This window comes from Dama dama, chromosome 8 (genome assembly GCF_033118175.1).
Source record: "Dama dama isolate Ldn47 chromosome 8, ASM3311817v1, whole genome shotgun sequence".
Classification (NCBI taxonomy): domain Eukaryota; kingdom Metazoa; phylum Chordata; class Mammalia; order Artiodactyla; family Cervidae; genus Dama; species Dama dama.
Genome location: NC_083688.1, coordinates 9,978,168 through 10,000,015, shown reverse-complemented (window position 1 = coordinate 10,000,015; position 21,848 = coordinate 9,978,168). Strand labels below are relative to the sequence as shown.

Sequence of the window (21,848 nt, the reverse complement as noted above, 5' to 3'; positions counted from 1 at the left end):
GGTCCCATCACTTCATTGGTAAATAGATGGGGAAACAGAGGAAACAGTGGCTGACTTTATTTTTCTGGGCTCCAAAATCACTGCAGATGGTGACTGAGGCCATGAAATTAAGACACTTTCTCCTTGGAAGGAAAGTTATGACCAACCTAGACAGCATATTAAAAAACAGAGACATTACTTTGCCAACAAAGGTCCATCTAGTCAAGTTTACGGTTTTTCCAGTGGTCATGTATGGATGTGAGAGTAGGACTATAAAGAAAGCTGAGTGCTGAAGAATGATGCTTTTGAACTGTAGTGTTGGAGAAGACTCTTCAGAGTCCCTTGGACTGCAAGGAGATCCAACCAGACCATCCTAAAGGAGATTAGTCCTGGGTGTTCATTGGAAGGACTGATGTTGAAGCTGAAACTCCAATACTCTGGCCATCTGATGCAAGGAGCTCACTCATTGGAAAAGACCCTGATGCTGGGAAAGATTGAGGGCAGGAGGAGAAGGGGAGGACAGAGGATGAGATGGTTGGATGGCATCACCGACTCAATGGACATAAGTTTGGGTAGACTCTGGGAGGTGGTGATGGACAGGGAGGCCTGGTGTGCTGCTTTTCATGGGGTTGCAAAGAGTCGGACACGACTGAGTGACCGAACTGAACTGAAGTGACATAATGCTGGACAGCTTTTTTGTGCTTACTGCTGCTGCTGCTGCTGCTAAGTCTCTTCAGTCGTGTCCGACTCTGTGCGATCCCAGACGGCAGCCCACCAGGCTCAACTGTCCCTGGGATTCTCCAGGCAAGAACACTGGAGTGGGTTGCCATTTCCTTCTCCAATGCGTGAAAGTGAAAAGTGAAAGGGAAGTCTCTCAGTCATGTCCGACTCTTAGCGACCCCATGGACTGCAGCCTACCAGGCTCCTCCATCCATGGGATTTTCCAGGCAAGAGTACTGGAGTGGGGTGCCATTGCCTTCTCCGTATGTGCTTACTAGTCACCTGTATATCGTCCTTGGTGAGGTGTCTATTCAGATATTTTGCCCATTTTTAAATTGGGGTGCTTGTTTCATGTTGTTGAGTTGTAAAAATTCTTTTCTCTCAATTGTTGGCTTGTCTTTTTTACTCTCTTAACAGTGGTTTCATAGAGCAGGAGTTCTGATGAAGTCCAGTCCATCAATTTTTGCTTTCATGGGTTGTGCTTTCGATGTTGTATCTAAATACCTGTTGCCAAACTTAGATCTTCTCCTATGTCGTCTTCTGAGCTTTATTGGTTTGTTTTACGTTTAGTCCTATGATCAATTATGAGTTAATTTTTGTGGACAGTGTACTCAGTGTTTAGATCCTTTTTTGGGGGGATGGGGTGGGGCATGTAGATGTCTGGGCCTCAGTGAGCCGAGAAAGTTTGGGAACCTCTAGTCTAAGAAATCCTCTCATCGAGGGCCCATCAAGAAAACAGATTTTGAAATCAATTTAGTGGGTTATAGACAGCATTTTTCTTCCCCTCCTTCATAAAATAGAATGGTGACTAGAACACACTGCATGTAGCAAGGCTTAGTCTTATTGTGTAAAACTTATGTTCATTATATACATACGAATTAGCATGGGTATCTTGGGTCACAATGTAAGATGTATATTTGTTTGGGTTGTGATTTTAAAAGTCTGAAAAACCACTAAGAGTTCACCCTCCTTACTTTACAGAGGAGAAGACAGCCCAGATAATAAAAGCTGATTATTGCAAATCACAGCCATCAGGGCCAGGCTCTGCACTTGGTCCTGCTGGACTGGTGGCCACGGTCCACAGGGAAGCTCCAAGGCCGGCCTCATTCCACCCGGCAGAGGTGTGGTTACTCAAGAGTCATGGAGCTACGGAGATGACATCCTCTCCCTTTCCCCCAGACCCATGGGCAACCCACAAATGCCACCAGCCACACCTAGAACAAAATGGTTTTAATCAGTTGCGTCACCCTCACTCTCCTGGGAGCGGAGCAACAAAAAGGCTCGGCTCCTGCCCCCAGAGGACAGTAAGGCTTCTGTGTCTCTCCACACGCAGGGCCCAGGCTGGGCAGGCAGGAGGCAGGGAGGGAGGAAATGGCGGGTGGCTGGAACACAGGAAAGCAAAGGGGCCCCTGCTAGTCCTTGGGCCCCAGGCCCAGCCTCAGCGCTCCGGCTCTCCCCTCCCGGCTGGAGAAAGGTCGTGGAGAAGAGACAGGGGAGCGAGTCCCAGCAGCAGGAGAAGCAGCAGCAGCTGTTTCCTTCACCAATAAATACACTTCATTACCAAGCTAGGAGAGAGGGGTGGGGGGTGATGGGGGGGAGAGGAAGGGGGAGAGGCTGCCACCTGTGTCGCTGGGATTAAAGCAATGACGAGATGGTGCCAGACCCCCCACCACTATCCTCACCAGCCCACCCCCACCCCCATCTTCTTAAAACTGTGAAAAAGCTTTTAACATGGCCCTGCTGTCTCCAGGGCTTCTCTGAAGCCTGACTGAGAGGAGGCACCTGGCAGAGACAGGGCGGAGGGAGGGAGCGGGGCGGAGGGAGGCTGCGGGGCGGAGGGAGGCTGCAGCTGGAGGCTGGAGCCGGGGAGTGCCGAGGGGAATGGGGAGGTGGGGAACCAACGACTGGGAGAGCTCCTGAGCTGAGAGCCAAGGGGGCCAAGAGGGAGGCCTGGGGGGGGGGATGCTGGGGTGCTGGGGTGCCCGCTGCATCCAGTGTAGAGCTCTGGGCTGCTGAGGAGGGGGCCGAGTTAGGGACTTTCCATCCCAGGGCTCAGGAGACCCACCCCTCCCCCCAGAGCAGCAGGGGGCAGAGAAAAGCCATCACTTCTTTGGTCTTTGTGGCGGCTCAGCGTGTGGGGGGGGGGGGGGGGGGAGGGAGTGCCATCTCAGCAAGAGGAGGCCTGGCTGGGAGCTCTGGCAGAAAGGTCACAGTGAGGCCGGAGAGCGCCCAAGGGAGGAGTGGGGCCCCCCAGAGTGCAGAAGGGCTGGCGCGGGTGGGCGGGGAATGGTGTGGTGCCCCCGCCCACTGCCAGGGCCCATGGGAGAGGCTGAGCCCCCAGAGGGCCGGTGAGGGCGGGCGGCGCAGTAAGGACCCAGCACCCATGCTTGGGGGGTCTAGCAGGGCGGTGGGGGGGGTGGAGAGGGAAAGGACTCCGGGCTGCGAGGAGGCAGTGGCCTGACCGTGCCCTCTCCAGGTCTCCCTCCTCACTTCTGTTTCCACCCTGACACAGCGGCTCTGCAGGGATGGGGGGCACCCTGTCCTTTTCTAGAACATTCCCTGAAGACCAGGAGGGAGCCAGCCTCGCCCGTCAAGAGCAAGAATGCTAACAGGCCAAGGCCAGCCTGTCCAATTCCACCCCACTCCTGCTGCCAGCCCAAGGGTGGGGCAGTCCCCGGAGACAGCAGCAGCCCTGGCCTCCCCACCTGAGGCAGGCCAGAGCCCTCAGGGACGTGGAGGGGGGAGGGGGGAGGGGGGTTGGGGGAGATGGAGGGGCTTCCCCTCCTGCTCGTCTGCTCAGGGCTGGGGCCAGTCAAGGGGCAACTGCCCAAAAGTCCAAAAGCCAGCAAGTTGTAGCAATTCCCACCCGCAATGCCAAACTAAGAAACGTAATGGGGAAAAATGAAAAAAAAAAAAAAATGGGGGGACAGGGAAGACAAACCAAAACAGAACCCCCTGACCTCCTGCCCGGGCAGAGGATCCAGCCGATAGCGGGGGCTGGGACCGGGGCTAGGAGGGTCTAGCTGGGCCGGCACTGCACCTGGCCCTCGGAGCTGTCCTCGTCATCAGAGGCCCCGGCACCCCCACTGCTCAGGCCTGTGATCCGGTAGCCCATGTTGAGCAGCATCACCTCCAGTGGGTCTGCGTTCATGCGCCGCTGGTTGGCCTGGGAGGCGCCCTCCATGTCCTCCACAACTCGGCCTGTGAGGTCTTCACTCTGCGGAGGGGAGCCGGGGGAGGCGCACTTACTACTGGGATCTGTGTGCAGGGGAAACACACACGCAGACTGAGCTACACGTGTGCAGGGGTGTGTACATACCAGGGGGTGTGCGTGGGTGTACCCATGAGTGCCCAGGTGCAGGGCAGCATGTCCTGGGATGTATGTGGACGGAGGCACAGACACACACACAGACACAGACACACACACACACAGACACACACAGACACAGACACACACACCAGGATGCATGTGAGAGGGATGACGGATTACACTGGGGGTGGGGGGGCACATGGTCATACACAGTGGGATATATACTGGGGGGAATACACACACCAGAGTGTCTTCTGGTAGGCCCCACACTGGAAACTGATGGGGGGAATGCACGGACATAGGCGAGGGCGGACCCACACCAGGACCTGCTGGGCACACATACTATACCCCCGGGGGGGGGGGTGGTACGGACACAACTCCCCCACCCCACTCTTTTGTTGCCACTCCCCCCTCAAGGAAAGGTCTTAAAATGTATAGGCAATTGGGAAGGGGGAGGAGGTGGGCAGAGAGCAGGGGAGGCCTCAGGCCAGCCCACCTGACTGCCCACACCATCCCTGTGTCCCTGTGGACCAGACACATCACAGGCATCACTTCTTTAATCCTCAAAGCGACCTTCTGAGGTGGTGCTGTCAGGCCCATTCCAATATACGGAAGATAAAAACCTGGGTTGAGTCCCTCAGGCCTAAGTGAAGGGACCAGGATTCAAACTGAGGCCCATCAGGCTCCAAAGCCTAGGCGCTGCCCCTGTGACTGAGGCACTGGCCTCTGCAGGGCTCCTGCGGGACATGACGCAGAGGGACACAAGGGACAGGGCGCCGGGGGGGGCACCGTTCTCGGGAGCTGGTGTTGGGGCGGGGTGGGCGCCCTCCCTGCCCTCCCTGCCCTCCCGTACCTGGTCCCAGGACACACCTCCCGGGTGTGAGGCTCACCTTCACACCTGGCTCACGGATATGCCCCTAGAATTGCCCGCTTCATCTGGAGCTTTCAGAACTCGCTGGCTCCAGCCCTGACGCAGCTTGGACCCCTGGGGAGAGAGCTCCCCTGGCAGCCCCTTGCCTCGTGAGGCTGTGACTCCTTTCCCTTCCCGCCCCACACAAGCTCAGCTGGAGGCCTCACAGAGGGTACCGCCCTTCTTTTCTCCCAACCTGGCTTCTGCCACCCTGCCCATCCCCTCACCTCCGGTCGGGGGTTCCAGAGCCGCACTACAGGGTCAATACCGCTGGTGGCCAGGAAGCAATAGCTGGGGTGTGGCTGCAGGCAGTTGACGATGGATTCGTCGCCTTGCAGCACGCGGACCAGGTTGGTGGTCTCCTTTTCCCAGACGAAGAAGGAGCCATCGTCAGAGCCACTGACGATATACTGAGCGTTGCTGGCGGGGGGGCAAAGGGCAGGGAGGTCAGGTGGGGGTATGGCCCACAGGCTGCATGGCTGAGGGAAAGGGGGAGCAGGGAAGCTTGGAGCCACTCAGGCCCCCTGAATTCTGGGGTCTTCACCTGACTTGGAACTCCCATGCACACGAGAATCCTCTCCACACTGGAGAGTCGTGTCACTGTCCAACTGTTCTCCTAACCTTGGGGTCACAGATGGCCTAGGTCCCTCTAACTTACTCTCCCTCAAAGTGCATTATAAGCCCCATGGGTGCTAGGATCGGATCCTGCCTTTCAGGGGTCTCTGGGAACGCTCCTGCCTCAGCCTTTCCTCAGTAGTCCTAGCCTCTCTGGATCCAGACCCCCAGATCCTACAGCACACCTGCCCCCAACACACTGTAGATATTTAGAAGGGATCTTGCTGGAGATGCTTGATTCATATTCATGAATCTCACCTACCCAAGAGAGTACGTCATCTACAGGGGAGGGCTGGGGGTGATGGTGGCTCACAGAGGTGAAGCCATCTGCCCAAGGGCACAGAGCTGTGATTTGAGACTTCTGAAAGCCTAGGTCCCCACGCCACCCCCAACCTCCAGTGGCCAACCGGGCTGGGCCCTCCTCCTCCTCTTCAGGGCTTCGGACCTGCCAAAGAAATTGGCCTCCTTGATATCCGTGGTGGTGTTGCAGTGGCCACAGTAGCGGAACTGGTAGTCGTAGCTTCGCTCCCGCAGCACCATCTCATCCTCGGAGATGGAGTCCTTGCGGCTCATGCTGCGGAGGCGGACGGGGCCGCCACCACCACCTGCTCCCTTCTTCTCCTCTGGGGCAGAGAACAGGGACCGTGAGAGTCCTGCCCATCTCTCCCCTGCCTCCCCATTTCCTCCCCACCCTTCACCCTGTTCTCTGTCCAAGTGGTAAGCCATGAAGAGCTATCCCTCTCCCCCTACCCTGGAAAACTGGAAACAACTGTGAAAAAGAGGCATCTGTGCATCCTGCCCTTGAGGGTGTTCAAGAGGAGACCGCTGATGCCAGGAGGGCCTTGGCTTAGGTCCCTGAATAATGTCTGGAAGGCCCGAAGATGCACGGCCCTAAGGTCTGTTGCTGTGGAGGTGAGCGGTGGGGAGGGGAGGGCAAAGCACTGCCAAGAGAGCCTTGAGCGGGTGATTTTTCTAAATAGATTCATGGCTTTGAAGGCAGTCAAGTCCAAGCCCTCCTGCTCCAGAAGACAAGTCAGCCTGGATCCCAGCAGACCGCTTAAGTGCCTTGGTAAAGTCATACCAGTTCTCTCAGTGCCTTGTTCCTGCCTGCCTCAGGGCCTTGGCATGTGCTGGTCCCTCTGCCAGAACGCTTTACCTCTGGCGACACTTTGTACCTAGTCACCTCTTCCTCAGCTTCAAGATCTCTGCCTGAATGTCTCTTCCTCAAGAACCCCAGGCTGCCTTCCAGCCCTCCCCCGGCACTTGCACCCTGTCAGGTCTCCAGGGCCTTCTTTGCTGCTCCTTCATCGCTCGATTCCTTCACCAGGCTATGGATTCATGAATATAGAAATTCATCTGACGTGCTCCCAGGTGTATTCCCAGGGCATAGCACAGTGACTGGCACTATCCAGACAAATGATCAATCCATGGTCCAGTGCACTGCAGAGCAGACGAGGAACTGCAGTCTGCCCGCAGCGAGCTCCCCTCTCGTGGTTGCAGCCTGCACAGTTACCTGGTTCACTCTCCAGCGCCACCCAGGGGAGCAGGGCGGGCCCTTCAACACCCTGTACAGATAAGCCAGCAGGTTCGGAGAGGCTGTGCTCTGCCCAAGGTCGCCTGGGTCTACACGGCAGAGCTGAGATCGGAACTGAGGCTCCATACCTGTGTCTGAGGCCTTTCTGCTGCCCTGGGTGCTGTCTCTTCTGCACCCATGCAATCTGGAGCAAGTGCATTCTAGCCAACTAGCTGGAGTTTGGATCCCAGTGGAACGGCCAGAGCCCTGGCTATGACAGGAGAGGATGACTCCTATCCTGAGCCCCGGGGGAACTACACTGGGCACCTTAAACACGCTATTGCTAATCCTTGTCTCAAAGAGACCAAGTGACTGTCTCAAGGTCACGTGGTTCTCAGTCAGTGTGAGCCCAGGCCTCTGCAGCCTCAGAACTTCTGTCCTCTCCAGAATGTCACGTGGCACCTCCAACAGGCAGAGTGACAGCAACCCCTCCTCAGCGCGCACTCTACTCACCACCGTCATTTTTGGAGAAGAGGGCGGCCGTGATGTCACGTCCCAATGCATCACAGGCGCTGCTATGGGCCTGCTCCGGGAACTTCCCTTTGAAATCATCCAGGCACTCTAGGGCCTCAGCCACGTACTTGAGCTCAAAGAGGCATCGGGCCAGGCGGAAGTGCGCCTTCAGGTGGCATGGATTTAGGGAGATGGCCTTGAGGCAGTCCCTCAGGGCGTCGTAGTGGTCACCATCCCTGGGAAGGCAGGCAGTGTGGTTTGGGGGTGGGGCCCCATGGCAGGCAGGGCATCCCCATTCAGCCTCGTGGCATCCTGTGGCCACCCCAGCCCACCTTTGAGCGATCTCAGGCAAGGGTATTTGGGGATGGAAAGAATCCTGGCTCAGTCCAGGCCTTGCTTCCCAGGAGGAGGCAGAGTATGTTTAGGAGGCAAGCCAGGAAACCCAGGGTCTTGGCAGGTAGAGGGTGGGAGGTGGGCATGAGGCAAAAACCAGTGTCGGGCTGCCCTCTGCTGGACACAGTGCAACTGTGCGTCCGCTCACCCCAGGCACCCGCAGCTCTGCAGCAGAAGGCCTGGCATCTTGCCCGCCTCAGGCTCCCCAGGCCCTCCTTCTCCCTTCCTCCACCCACCTCCTCAGATCCCCCCGGCTGGCCTTCAAAGCCAGGTCTAAGGCAGGGGGCCCTCAAGGGCAGTTCTGTGGTCCGGGGAAGCCAGAAGTGTCAGGCTGGGTCTGACCAGCAGGCAGCAAGTCCTCAGCCAGGCCCCCCTCTGTCCTGGCTGACTGATCCACAGCAGCTGTGGCCTCTACCTCCCGGGGCTGGAGGATGGGGCCCGACAGTCTGGCAGTCACTTCTCTGGAAGCGGATGGCGGGGGTGGGGGCGGGTATAGGCCACAGGAGCTCCAAATTGTCCACACTAACTTCTCCAAACTCCCGAAGCACGGATGTGGGGAAGTGGGAATGGTTTTGGTGGGGGGTGGGTTGGGGAGGGTCAGAGAAGCCCCTCCTCCTCCCACCCTGTGCCGGAGTACAGAATACACATCTGCCCAGGTCCACACACAGCCCCACCTCTCCACTGGAGAGCAGGTGCCTCACAGGAGCCATTTCTCCTTTTCCCCTCTGCTGGGGTGAGGCGAGCCTAGGACCCACCTGTGTTAAGAAGCACCCCCACCGCCCCCCCCAGAGCTGATGGCCTCCCCACCAAAGCGCAGCTCACAACCCTTGTGCACGGGGGCCAGGGTGGGTCTGACGCTGGAGCTGTGCTCCTGACCTCCCTCCTATAGCACCCAGAGGGAGCACTGGGCCTCAGAGCAGCCTGCTCAGACCAGGGACAAGCGGCTCAGCAGTGCGGAGGCAGGCAGGAGGCAGCGTGTTCCGACGGCGCCGCCTGCGTCAGAACGAGTGGCTGTGACGGAGGAGCAGGCGCTGTTCGGAAACCCAATTACCGCCTGCAAGGTGCCCCTCAGAACTCCCGGGGAGAGCCAGACCAGAAAGCAGCCAGGAGCCAGAGGGTGACGGCTCCCACCGCATCCAGGAGCAGATGGCCGCCCTGGGGAGACTGGCCTGGGACAGAACGTGACATTCTAGGGTCACTGGCAGGCACGTGGGATGGGGAGAGAGCAGGCTGGCCCCAGGGCGCACCCATCCGGACTTGCTGCCAGCTCAATCTCCCTGAAAAGACAGCCCTCAACACCTCCCTCTCCTGCTCGAAACTCTTCAGTAGCTGCCCATCATCCACTGAATCGAGGCCAAAACGCCACCGCTCTGCATTCCAAGTCCTTCCCAGGCTGGCCCCAGGCTACCTCACAGACTCATCTCCTGCCAGTCCCTTCCCGAGCCCTCTGCTCCAGCCAAATGGATTTGTTGTTCTGCAAACAAGCTCTCCAGTCAGTCCGCCACCCCCACGCCTTTGTTCACACCATTCCATCTCCCTGGGAATGTCCCTCCCCCACAGCCCCTCCTCCTTCCCTCTCCTGTCTAAGCCTGCCCACACTGAAAGCAGACACCATGTCTTCCCGGAGCTCCCTGATCCCCAGGTACAGTGACCCAACTTTTCCTCTGCCCAGGGCACTTCACCTGACCCTTCAAAGACTCACTGCTTCCTGCCTCTTTGGTGATGGACCATGCCCACCTCTTTATCCCCTGTCCAGAGGCTGGGCGCTCTGAAGCACAGGAACTCGGAGGGACAGAACTTTGTGTCTCTAGTTCCCAGTGCATAGTAAGGATTCAGAGAACATGTTGAGGGTACTGTGGATTGGGAAATCATCAGTCTCTCTCAGCAAAAACGCAGGAGTGAGAGTGTTCTCAGCCTAGAGCCTGCGTGAAGACCACTGCATCCTACCCACCTGCTGGAAAAGAGGGGCAAAACACCTCAGGAGGGCCCCCAACTGTCATCTCCTGGGGTTGGCTGCCATCTGAGCCCTTGGCCAACTCCTGATGTCTGAGCTAAGGCCTGTGGCGGCAGCATCTTCCCAAACCCCCATCCACCAGCCTGCTGACTTGGGTGGGTTTCTTAAGCTTCCCTCTCTGGCCTGCCGAGTTGCAGCCAGACGATGGCACACCAGCTGGCCTGTCTGTCTGGGCAGAGCCGACGGATGCCAGACGGAGCAGAAATGGCTGTGGGCCCAGCTTTATCCATCTCCCATCCTGGCCCTGGCTGGGGGATGGGGTCTGCCTGCCTGCTTGCCTGCTGGTGCTGCAGGCGGAAGGGCTGGGGGCCCTGGTGGTCTCCAAAGATAAAGGGTTCTTCAGGATATAGACCTACTCCCTTACCACTGGCCACTACCACCCAGCAAGACCCACAGCCAGCTTCAGATGTCTAGGATCCTGCTTGTGCTTGGTCCAAAGTGTCCAAGAGCATAGGACAGCAAACCCCAAGGTCAAGGCGTTGCACAATCACTTCAAACAGCAACTGAATTCACCAGGGCCTCATTTCCATCTAGCAAGATTCTACTGCTCCTTCAAAAGTTAAATTCAAGGCCCCATTCTCCAAGGACTGGGATTAACCACTCTCCTAATTCCTGCTTCCAGCAACCACAGCACTAACATGCCGAAGCTACTTGTGAACATGTTCCACTTAACTGTGAGCTTTCCTGGTGTTTGAGGCTTCCTGACTCACAGGTCAGGCACCTGCCTACCACCAACCAGGAGCTGATGAGAGGCCTGGGCCTAACATGCCCAGGGGGCAGCAGGATGCCACTGCTAATGTCCCTGGATGCCTCAGCAACTTGGTTCCATCAGGCCCACTCACCACTTGCGCTTCATGTAGGCAGCAGCTCGGTTCCCGTAGAGCATGGCGTTGTGAGGGGCCCTCTGCACGGCCTTGCTGTAAAGCTGAATGGCCTGGGTCCACTGCTGGCAGGCAAAAGCTTCATTGGCTTGCTGTTTCACCCGCTCCAGGTATGGGGGCAGCTCTACCTGGGGGCTGCGGGGGAAGCAGAGTGTCAGGCCAACCAAGGAAGGGCAGAGCAGCCCCTCAGGATGTCTGTGTCCCTGCCTGGAGGCCTCTCAGGTTTTCTTGGTCCCTGAGATCTGCACTGTCATCTAAAAGAGGACACCACTCCCACCCTTGGCCTGAGTAACTGTGGCAGGTCAATGGTCACAATTCCATATGCTCTGTGCCAGTGAATAAAAACCAAGAGAGGCAGAAATGAAGTTGTCTTAGACAGGCTTAAAGGAATTCTTCACCAAACTGGGCATGAAAGTAGCTGACACCTCCAGCCTCCATGCTGAGCTGAACTTTGTCACCGCCCAAGTCCCGCCCATGGATCTCTCTATAGAGAGGTTTCTCCCAAGGGCTAGAGGACCTGGGCACCTCTATATCCAAAGCTGAGCTCAGGGCCTGGCAGTGAAAGAGGCGTGAAGATGCTATGAATGGAGCAAACACAACAGGGGAGGCCTGTCTATGCAGGACCCTTTAGGAGGGAGCCCAGGGCTAAGAGGAGCTAGCCCCTGGGTCCTGACCCCAGCTACTGGCACCAAGAGACCAGAGCTTCAGCTGGAGCACGACTGGGGTCCCACCAGGCAGAGGCGGCATGGGGACCACTAGCCACATTCCAGAAGCCTCTGTGCCCCAAGTCAGGCTGGCCTTACCTGACATGCCCCCTAGTCTCTGGCAGCCGGAAGCCATTGCTGTGAAGATGCAGGCCATTGGAGACGCCATTGGACACACCGTTGGTGGACATCTTGCCATTCTGAACTTCTGGCAGGGGTTGGTGAGAAAGGAACAGCAACAACTTAGGAGGAGGTCCTCACTTCTCCTCAGCAGCCCTCCAGCCTCCATCTGGGGATCTGACGGCTCCACAGCAGGGCTATCCCTCCCAGGGTAGGTCCACTCCCAGAAAGCAAGTTCTGACAGGCAGGCCGGCAGGCACATAAAGAAAGCCTGTGCGCCCTCTGCTGGCTGGAGAGGGACATAGCTTCAACTTGGCATTATCGGGCTGTGGGGAGGCCTAAAAGTGGGGGGTGGGGTGGGGGTGGGGGGTGAGGAGGTGCCCCAGGAAGAATCACTGAGGAGACTGGTCTAGGATGGCAGGGGATGGCACAACTACTTCAGGTCCTCAAGAGCCAAGCCACGGAAAGAACCTGCTTTTTCTGAGGGAAGTGAAAAGGGCCGTGAGGCAAACCCGTTTTTACAGCGCTCTCTGACCTGGGATTCCCTTTCAGTGCTATTTCAGAGAACCTGCTCCTTCTTGGAGGATCACAGCCACAGTGCAAGGTAAGGGGCAGGCTGCCCAGCAGAGGCAGCGTACACTCGCGTTCCCCAGCAGAAACGCCCTGAAGGAGCCGGGGAGGGAGAACTTACCCCCTGAGGAGTGGCATTTTCTAGGCAACAGGAAGGTGTACGGCCGCTGCTTGTAAGTCAGGTCAAACAAATAGACCTAGAGAGCAGGGGTCAAGAGAAGATGGACACTGTGAGGCAAGAACGTGGCTGGGCCAGGAGTGAGGCCTGGGCAGCTCTCAGGAATGTAGCTGAGTGTTGAGCAGGGAACCACCAAGTGACCCAGGACGGGGTGCTTCATGGAGCAAACCTCAGGCAGGAAAATCCTCCCAGTGCCCGGCCCTTGGGGTGGACGGCTAGAAATACTATCATTCCTTAGAATCACACGTGTGTTAGGTCAACAAGGGCCTCAGGGGTTTCATGTTACAAATGGGAAAACTGAAACCTCAGTTTTCAGAGAAGAGAAGCAGTTTGCCCAAAGTAACATTGCTAGTTACTTCCCTCAGTAAATATTATCTATTATTACCTAACATGTATTGAATCCTTACTTTGCTCCTCTGTTAAGTGTTTTATATGACTTTTCTCATTTCATCTTAGAAATGAGTACCACAAAATGAGTACCATCTTTAGTACCACAAAAAGGTACTATTATCATCAGCCACCTTTCCAGAAGAAGAAATGTCAGCTCAGAGTTTAATTAATTTATCCAGGACGATAAAAGCAGCAAGTGGCACAGCCAGCACCCAAAACCAAGTCTGTTTGGCTCTGAACCACTCTGCTAGCCTGTCTCTCCACTTATCCTCATACCACCTTTAAGCCAGGCGATGGCTCAACAATCCGAATCCAGAGCCCTCTTCTGAACTCGGGGGCTCACCCAGTTTCCACATCCCGTTTCGCCTGTATCACACCTTGCCTTTAAATGTCATCAATGGTTTGTTTCACTTGCCATGTCTCTCCCATCAACCTAGCATGGATCATATTTTGCACCTGTCTCCCTCATGTCTATGATAATGCTACTCCCAGAGTAAGCACTCAGTGAGTATTTGGAGAGTAAATGAATCTATGCAAGGGTTATTAAACAACCTGAGAACAGAAGGTTTAGCAACTGGCCATTATCAAAGAACACTTCCCAAAGCTGGTCCTGAACTGCACCCTGGCTGTGTGCTCTGAGCCGCAGGATTTCCTCCTAGGAAAGCAGCAGATGAGGAAACCAAGGTTCAGGAAAATGAAGACAGGTGTTCAAAGTCACAGCACACAGCTCATAAATAAAAGGCCAGAGTCTGAAGACAGGTCTGTCAGTTCTAAGGCTTACGCTCAAGGCCAGGGTAGTTCTCTGGGAATTCCAACAGTGCCATAGCATTTCTGTATTTCACGGTCACATCATTTACAGTGAGGCTTCTTATCTGCCTCACGGTAGTGGATGTGGCGGACACAGCCCTGGCTGCCGGATATGGGGGCAGGGGGAGGGGAGGGGCCACCTTGGGCGGCCAGCCGTACCTGCTCTCCCCCCATGTTGACCAGCAGCTCTGTGCCATTGGGGCTGAAGGTGACATAGGTGGCAACCAGCACTCTCAGACGGTTGTTGTAGTCAGGCAGCTTCACTGGCAGGTGACCTGCAGGGAACAGTTACCCGAGTGTGAGGCTTCCAGTCCCTCCCAAAAGGCACAGGGAGTGGTGAGAAGTCAGCCTTCCTAGTGATCAATCATCTTCCTCAGAAAAGCAGCTCTAAGTGTTGAGCCCTTACTGGGGCCCTTACTGGGGCAACTCTTATACACTATGTCACTGAGTCATCACAATCCCATTTTACAGAAAAGAGACTAAGATTCCTTCAGGGTAAGAAATTTGCCAAAGGTCACATAAGAGCTGGTGGATGGTAACCAGGATTAAATCCAGGTCTGTCTGACTCTCGGTCGCCACTGCCTCCTTGCACGGCTCCAGACGCAATCACCACCCTACCTGCTACGTAATACTGGGCCGCGCCGTCCGGGAGGGGCTTCTGTCGGTCACAGAAGGTGTGCACGCCTGCTGAAGGGCTCTGCTTCATGCTTTTTCTGGTGGCAAGGCAAACAAAATAGGTTATAACACCGATCAGGACTCCTGGCTAGACTACACTTCCTCGGGAAAAACCCATTTGTGTCCCTGGAGAGATACAGGAAGAGGTACCTTTCTTCCTGACCTAAGCACCCCCGAAAGTCAACCAACTAGACAGCTGTGGACACATCACAGTGGCCCTGCCTGCCGCCTTTGGTTCACGGCCACCCTGTTACTCCCATTTCATAGATGAGGAAGCTAAAGCTTGTGGCTCACTCTAATGTAGTGTGTGAAGAGTAACAACACTTGTCCAAATCCACAAAGGAAAGTAATGCAGGCCAGAAATTCGTACACCTGTCCCAGGACTCCACTGAAAACTCAGACTGGCGGAACCGCGCAGGTCTGGGCCTTCTGTGGAGGTTCTGAGTATACTTTATTTTTTAAAAAAGAATAAAGTAAAATCATATGTACAAATAAAGGAATTTACATGTATAAGATGATAACTATGTACACTATGTATGTACAGAAGATAATATACACAGTGATTTCTTTCAGGTAATGGAGTAATAGTAATTTCTTTAATACACTTTTCATAAAAACAAGCATGGATTGAATTATTTTAAAAAATCAAAGAATGAAAAAAACCCACCTCAAAGAGATGAGGGCCTGGCAATGAGGGTAAGGGGTAGCAGGTTCCCAGGGACTTGCCGCATATTCCTACCTGTGGTTGTGGATCATGCGAATGTCGTAGAGCCTCACAAAGGGACCGCTGGCCCCCACGGCCAGGCAGTTGTTGTCCTGGGGGTTGACGGTGAGGCACTTGGCCTCCACCAGCTGGCCACAGTACTCTGTCAGGTCGATCAGCACCTCCGAGTGTTTGCTGTTCTCCCGAAGGTCATACTGGCTGTGAGAGAGGACACAGCTGGTTGGGGGTGCGTCTGTGGGCAGAAGGCAGGGGAGAAGCCAAGGCCTGGAGTGCCAAGGATCTGGGAGGGGTTCTGGATCTGTTTCTAAGTAAGAATGTCAAAAACCACTCCCATATCTTGAGTGCCCTGTGTGCCAAGCACCCGTAGGAGGCTTCTCATACATTCTTTTTATTCTAACAGAACTCCCTAAGGTAGATACTACTGAACCCTTTTATTAATTTTTTAACAGATATCAATATTATTGCCACTAAGTACTATTACTACTGACTACTAACACTTCATGAGACATTGCTTGGTGTCCAGTATTGTTCCCAAGTGTTACACAGGTATTATCTAATTAAATTCTCACACCATCCCTAGGTACCACTAGAAGTTCAAAGAAGTTCCATAACTTGCCTGGATGACACCGCAGTAAGTGCAGTGCTGGGATGGTGCAGAGCTGGGAAGACTGCGTTTTAACCACTCTGCTCTGCTCCTTGATTCTAATTCTTAATTCTATTCTTAACCTAGTTTCTTGTAGGAAACAAAAGAAGTACAGAGGTGACAGAAAAGAGAATCTGGAGATCATCTACGAGCTTCCCAGAAACGCCAACACCCAGAACAAGCCGGAGTCCCATTCAGATGGTAAAGTGAGAGTGAAAGTCGCTCAGTCGTGTCCGACTCTTTGTGACCCCAAGGACTGTAGACTACCAGGCTCCTCTGTCCATGGAATTCTCCAGGCTAGAATACTGGAGTGGGGAGCCGTTCCCTTCTCCAGGAGATCTTCCTAAAGCAGGGATTGAACCCAGGTCTCCCGCATTGCAGACAGATTCTTCACCATCTGAGCCAATGGTAAAGGTCAGGCCAAAACATCCACCCAGCACAAGCACACTTCTGCCAGGGACCTGTTTTGCTTCTAGGACGCAGGCACATCCAGAAAATGGCAAAGGCATCATCCCTGTGCTCACCCACCTCCACCTAAACACCTGCAATAATCTCTTCATTGTTCGCTTAGCTTTCTAAGCCATCCTCACCAGACTGCTCTTCCTAAAACATGGTTTTTGTTACAGATGAGGAAACAGGTCTGAGGGTGAAGTGACTCGCCTGGACACTGAGCAACAGAGGTGGGACTCGACCTGTTCTGAGTTCTGGTTCATCCATGACGTAGATACCCCTCGTCCTCTGTGAAAAGGAAGCGCGCACAAAGTCCCATGGGGTCTCAAGGGAGGCAATTAAAGCAGATTGTGGAGAGAGGGAAAAAGTTCTCAGGTTATATCTGAAGAAAGGAGTTAAACAAAGGTAATGAGACCATTGTAAGAAAAAGGGAAGTAGAGGCAAAGGTGTGATGATACAGGTCAGTGAAAAGGGGGAGAGTCCACTTAAGCATTTCTGGCTGGTGATCTCCCTCCCAAGAATATGTCCACTGACCGACTGTTCAAGGGAAATGTATCATGTGCCTCTGTGTGCCAGGCATTGTGCTGGGCTCTAGGGACACAACCAAGGACAGGACAGACAAAAACATTGACAGAGTTTACTACTCAGTGAGGGACAGACAAAAGAGTGAATCATCAAATACATAAAGTAACTCCAGATGGTGATTAGCGCTACAGAGGATACAGTGAGGGCACGGAGACAAAAAAACAACGGTGAGAGGTCTGTGGTATAGAGGACGGCCAGAGAAGGTGCTTCTCGGGAGGTGACTCTTAAGCAGTATCCTTAGGGTAAGAGAGTGCTGAGAGAGAGCCGGGACTGAGAAAACCAGGTCGAGGGAACAGCATGGGGGAAAGCCCAGAGGAGGCAGACTGTGTGTGTGAGGCGGTGAGGAAGCCAGCGGGCTTGTGTAGCTCAGGAGATGGTAAAAGAAGTGAGGGAAGTGAAGAACAGGGTAAGCAAATGCTCCCACTGTATTTGTTCCCTGATAACTGGGCTGGGCAGACCATTGAGGCTGGACCTCTGTTGGAGGGAAGGACCCAGGTCTGCGGGAGGAAGCAGGAGGGCAGATGGGAGGGGGGAACCCACAAGGAGCGGGAGCAGGGGAGGCCCCGGCCCCATGCCCTGCCTCAGGCCCTCACCGGATAAGCCCGTCCTCAGCAGCGCTCCAGAACGTGTTGGGCCACATGGGTGCCGTGGCGATGCGTTTCACCCGGTTTGTGTGGTCTCCAAACATGTGGATCGTCTCCTTCACGGTCAGGTCGTGGACATGCACCTTGGAGTCAGCTGCCCCTGTGATCAAGATGCGGTCCCCAGCATGAGGCAGGAACTGCTTGGGAGAGATTGAAGAAGAGGTTGGCAGGTGGTGGGGGTAGGCCACGGAAGAAGACTAGCCTGCATGTTAGCATCCTTTTTCCCCCCTCTCCATAGCAGATAAGAAAAGGAGCCCATCCAAGACAATCCACCAAGAGAACTTTGGATCTTGAGCATCAGCCTGTAGGCCTAAAGGTCAAACTCAGGGTGTACACCTTTATTTTCCAGACTGGTCCTGACCCACGCCAAGCTGGACTAGCTAAGGAACTCTCTTCTTCTGATTCTTCCCCAGGCCAAGAGCTGAATGGATGATAATCACAGTTGTTACCATTTATTAAGCATTTACCATGTGCTAGACATCAAGTACGTGATTTATCTTATTAATATAATATAAAAATCTAATTTAAATTGAGGTTTGGCACTAGCATTCAGCAGGACTGGGTTCAAATTCAAGTCTGTTTGACTCCTAGATGCTTCATGATGACTATTTAATAACCTGGGGGTTAAGTAATAAATTAGTCTTAAAACACAAGTCCCTCAGTGTTTTAAGAGAGTGGGTGTTTTAAATTGGTTCGAATATTTCTGGAGAACAATCTGGCAACAGGTAACATAAAAACTATTTCTATCTTTTGATCCAAAGCTACCACTTCTGAGAAGTAATTCTAAAAGAAAAAAGGGACCCATGCACAGATGCTCCAAGTAGCACTCCTTATAAGGGCAGTGCTGGAAATGGCTCAGAAGTCAGACCCTGAGGAAGGGCTGAGCATCAGAAGGCTACAGCTCTATGTGGCCATCATTCAGAAGGACAACCCTATCATTCCAATGAAGCTGAGGACAAAATGGTCCAGATCACATATGGCAAGGACAAAACAGCCACAAACATAATTTCGATTAAGACTAAAAGTCTAAAAATACTAAAGTTCCACCTGGCTTGAGCTAAAAATTCACTCTTTCCACATACACTTCTCTGATAGCTCACCAGTATAAGGGCTAGATGAAAGATGGAACTTGATCATTTTTAGGGACAACTAGTAATCTTTAATCCTGTCTGGAAACAACATCACCCCACTTGCATCAGAAACAGAAGAGCTTGTGGCTGCTGCCCTACTCGTCCTGCATTATAGATGCCACGAGGGGGAGCTCGTGGGTTAAATACATCTGTGGTTTATCACCAGAAGGGAGAGGAACCCTTTTATAAGAGAAGAGAAGACTGAGGGTCTTGCCCAAGGTCTTAGTATTAGGAAATATCAAGGCCACTGTCCAATTCTGGTCTCTGAACTCGACATTTTGTGTTCTATGATGCCAAACTGACAGCTTAGGTCCCTTCTCCTCATCTGACCCCGCAGATTTAAACTAGACCGAACACTTTTCAGGGGACGAAAGCAGTTTCTGGTCATCATGTAAGAGGTGACTCAGCATTTCTCAGTCATTAAAAATCACAGAAATTAATCTAGGCTTGGTCCTTGGAACAGCAGATGAGAGAGCTGGGAAAGAAGTTCTGATTAGGGAAATAAGTTGGTTTTGAGCTCTTGAATCTGTCTTCCTCTTCAGGCTTCTTGTAATTGGTCTTGATATTAATCAGGAAAAGATTTCTTGGATTAGTGAGGCTTTCCAAAGAACAGCTTCACTCTCACATACACCATTATAGAATGTCAGAGCTGGAAACGTCCTTAAAGGTCATTTCCTTTAAGTTTCCAGTGAGGAATACCTCAGTGCTGGGACACTGACTACATCCTCAGAAGGCCCATTTTGCCTTTTTCAAATACCTCTAAGCATTAGACAGTTCTTTCCTTCATCAGGCCTACATCTGCTTCTGGAAAACTCATAGTCACTAATCCAAGGTCTGTTCTCTGGAACCAAAAGGGACAAGCCTCACGTTACTTTCACATAACACGTTTCCTGAGGTCTGAAGAGAGGCCTCACCAGTGGCTCAGACCATAAAGAATCTGCCCGCAAGGTGGAAGACCCAGGTTCGATCCCTGGGTCGGGAAGATCCCCTGGAGACGGGAATGGCTACCCATTCCAGTATCTTTGTTTGGAGAATCCCATGGACAGAGCGGGCTGGTGGACTATACAGTTCATGGGGTCACAAAGAGTTGGACATTTTCACTTTCAGAAGTCTGAAGACATTTGTAAGTCCCCTCCACCAACAAACAGCAGACTCATTTCCTACAATCACCTGTGCCAGGTGCTTTTTTTTTTTTTTTTATCAACCATCTCCGTAAACTGTAACATCAACCCTGTGGATTGCTACTTCCCTTTTTAGTTAAGTTATTTACTCATGAATTTGAGGGATTTTCCTTAGCTACTTCCTTTTTATAGATGGGTATATAGGCTCAGAGAGGTCAGGCAATTTGCCCAGTTCACACAGCTTCCAAGAGGCAAATAAGGGAGTCAAACACGGGTCTGCCTGCTATGCTATCAAAGTTCATACTCAGAACCATACCTTATATCATCACCACTCACATGCGTATACATTCATTTGGAGCTGACCTCTTGGCTCTGAGAGAGGAATTAGCGCATGGAAAAGAGACAGAGAGTTTTAGAAATCACCAGCAGATGCTCAGATCACAAAGATGTCTGTGACCCCCAGAGTAGGTGGGAGACACACATGCAAACACGACCACACACACAACCCAGTCACACAGTTCATCTGCTCTGCGGCTTCCCCTGCTCACCTTGACAGAAAAGATATTTGCAGTGTGTCCTGTGTGCATGGAAAGCAGCTTCTTATGGTGCAGCGGGTCCCACACAATTGTGTGCTGGTCATCAGAACCAGAGGCCAGCAAGCTGCAAGCAGAGACAGGAACAGTTTTGACCTCTCCTCAAGTTCCGCTATCCCGTGTGTCCCAGGTGAAAAGGACTTAGGCCACACACAACTTTAAGAACAACAGTATGTGTCACAGAATATAAGGTTATCTTGTAAACAGTGATTGATTCTCTTTTATTTTGTTCTGAGGATTTCTCATTGTTCCTTAAATGCATTAGCTTATCAAAAAAAACAGAGTTTGGAAGGTCATCCAACCTTCCATCTATCTGGGATTCATTATTTAACTTTACGCTGCTCCTGATGAATGAAACTTAAGGAGACAGCAGAGAGCAGAGGACCCAGCTCCTCTTCTGGGTCCACTCGTGTCCTTAGATCTACAAAGAGGAAGGAAAATCCCCTCCTCCCAACCTCTCCATATCCTCCTCCAGCACCCGTAGGTGCCGGATCTCATACTTACTCTCCTTTCTCATTCCATTCCAGACAGTTGACACATCCTGAGTGACCCTGGGGGACAAGAAGAGAGCCAATTAGAAGTTCTCCTGGAGAACTCAATGTCAAGAAGTAGAAGTGGACAGATAAAATAGCCTTTCCATCATCAGTGTTTTCTAGGTGTATGTGAGTGACCAGGACTGAATCAAACCACCTTGCAGTTCACAATATATAATGCACTTTCATACGCATAATTCCACTTGATACTGAACCCCTCTGAGCCACAAAGGGAAGATTTTATTGATTTTATTTGCAGAAAAGTAAACTGAAGTTCAGGTAATAGTGGAAGTGTATCCAAACAAATTTCTGCTCCTACCACTAGAGGGGTATCTATTAACAGTCGCTACCAGGGACAGCCCCTCAGCCACAGAAAATCTGGACAGAGGAGCCCAACTGACTGAAAGGCAGCCAGTTAGCTAGAAGCTTGATCTTGCATTCATCTGGCACATATTTATCCAGCACTCACTGCATGCCAGGTACTGCTCAGATGCTGGGGGTATAACAAAGTCCCTGGTCTTCTGGAGCTTACTTCAAGTACATGTAAAGTAAGGTAAATTAAGCACAGGGGTGTGAATTGAGAAACATGGAGAAGTGAGGCACTTAATGACAAATGCTGAAGTTGAAAGCATTCACAGAGAGAAGTCATAGCAAGCTAGAATTACGAGGAAACAGAAACCATGAAAAGCAGAAGGTATGAAGTAGCAGAAACAAGTCTTACATGGGAGAAGAAGAGAAAAAGGCACTTCCATTCCTACATTCTATTCTTTCCTTCATTCCTAATGGCATTTTGATTTTCATTTCATCATCTGTCCAGCCCAAAATAAGACTATGTATTTCAGGAAGTATAAGTTCATTGCCCTTTCCACAATGGTGGGTTCAGGAACTTAGATCTAAGCCAAATTGGCATTCACCCAGACATAGGGACTGGCTCAGAAATGAGCCTGTAACACCAACTGGATGCACGGGGGCCAGGAGTTGACAGCATGTAGAAAAGAAGTTTTCTCATTTTCAGAAAAGAGTCTACAAAAGGGACGCCTTTCTTCCTGTGGATGCTGAGTGTCCTGATGTGACTCCGAGAACTGTGACCATGAGGGTGGCCAGCCTGACAGTGAAATAAACATGGAGAGGAA

The 21,848-nt window shown here is 52.7% G+C and overlaps 1 protein-coding gene across 4 annotated transcripts in view; it reads right to left on the bottom strand.

The window, feature by feature from the left end:
* Positions 1 to 1,914: 1,914 nt before the first annotated feature.
* The window catches only part of WDTC1 (WD and tetratricopeptide repeats 1), a 60,977-nt gene continuing 41,043 nt past the window's right edge, over positions 1,915 to 21,848 (bottom strand). Inside the window, exons 4-16 of one of the 4 annotated variants that reach the window (XM_061148315.1) lie at positions 20,687 to 20,733; positions 20,138 to 20,249; positions 17,288 to 17,478; positions 15,032 to 15,214; positions 14,236 to 14,330; positions 13,777 to 13,892; positions 12,364 to 12,439; positions 11,652 to 11,757; positions 10,810 to 10,983; positions 7,561 to 7,796; positions 5,980 to 6,157; positions 5,147 to 5,339; positions 1,915 to 3,916 (exon numbers count right to left, since the gene is read on the bottom strand). In XM_061148315.1, coding sequence (XP_061004298.1) covers positions 3,719 to 3,916; positions 5,147 to 5,339; positions 5,980 to 6,157; positions 7,561 to 7,796; positions 10,810 to 10,983; positions 11,652 to 11,757; positions 12,364 to 12,439; positions 13,777 to 13,892; positions 14,236 to 14,330; positions 15,032 to 15,214; positions 17,288 to 17,478; positions 20,138 to 20,249; positions 20,687 to 20,733 — 1,905 coding nt within the window. In that variant the 3' untranslated portion in view covers positions 1,915 to 3,718. Of the gene's footprint in view, positions 3,917 to 5,146; positions 5,340 to 5,979; positions 6,158 to 7,560; positions 7,797 to 10,809; positions 10,984 to 11,651; positions 11,761 to 12,363; positions 12,440 to 13,776; positions 13,893 to 14,235; positions 14,331 to 15,031; positions 15,215 to 17,287; positions 17,479 to 20,137; positions 20,250 to 20,686; positions 20,734 to 21,848 lie in introns of all 4 variants that reach the window. The other 3 variants (XM_061148312.1, XM_061148316.1, XM_061148313.1) reach the window with 3 other exon arrangements.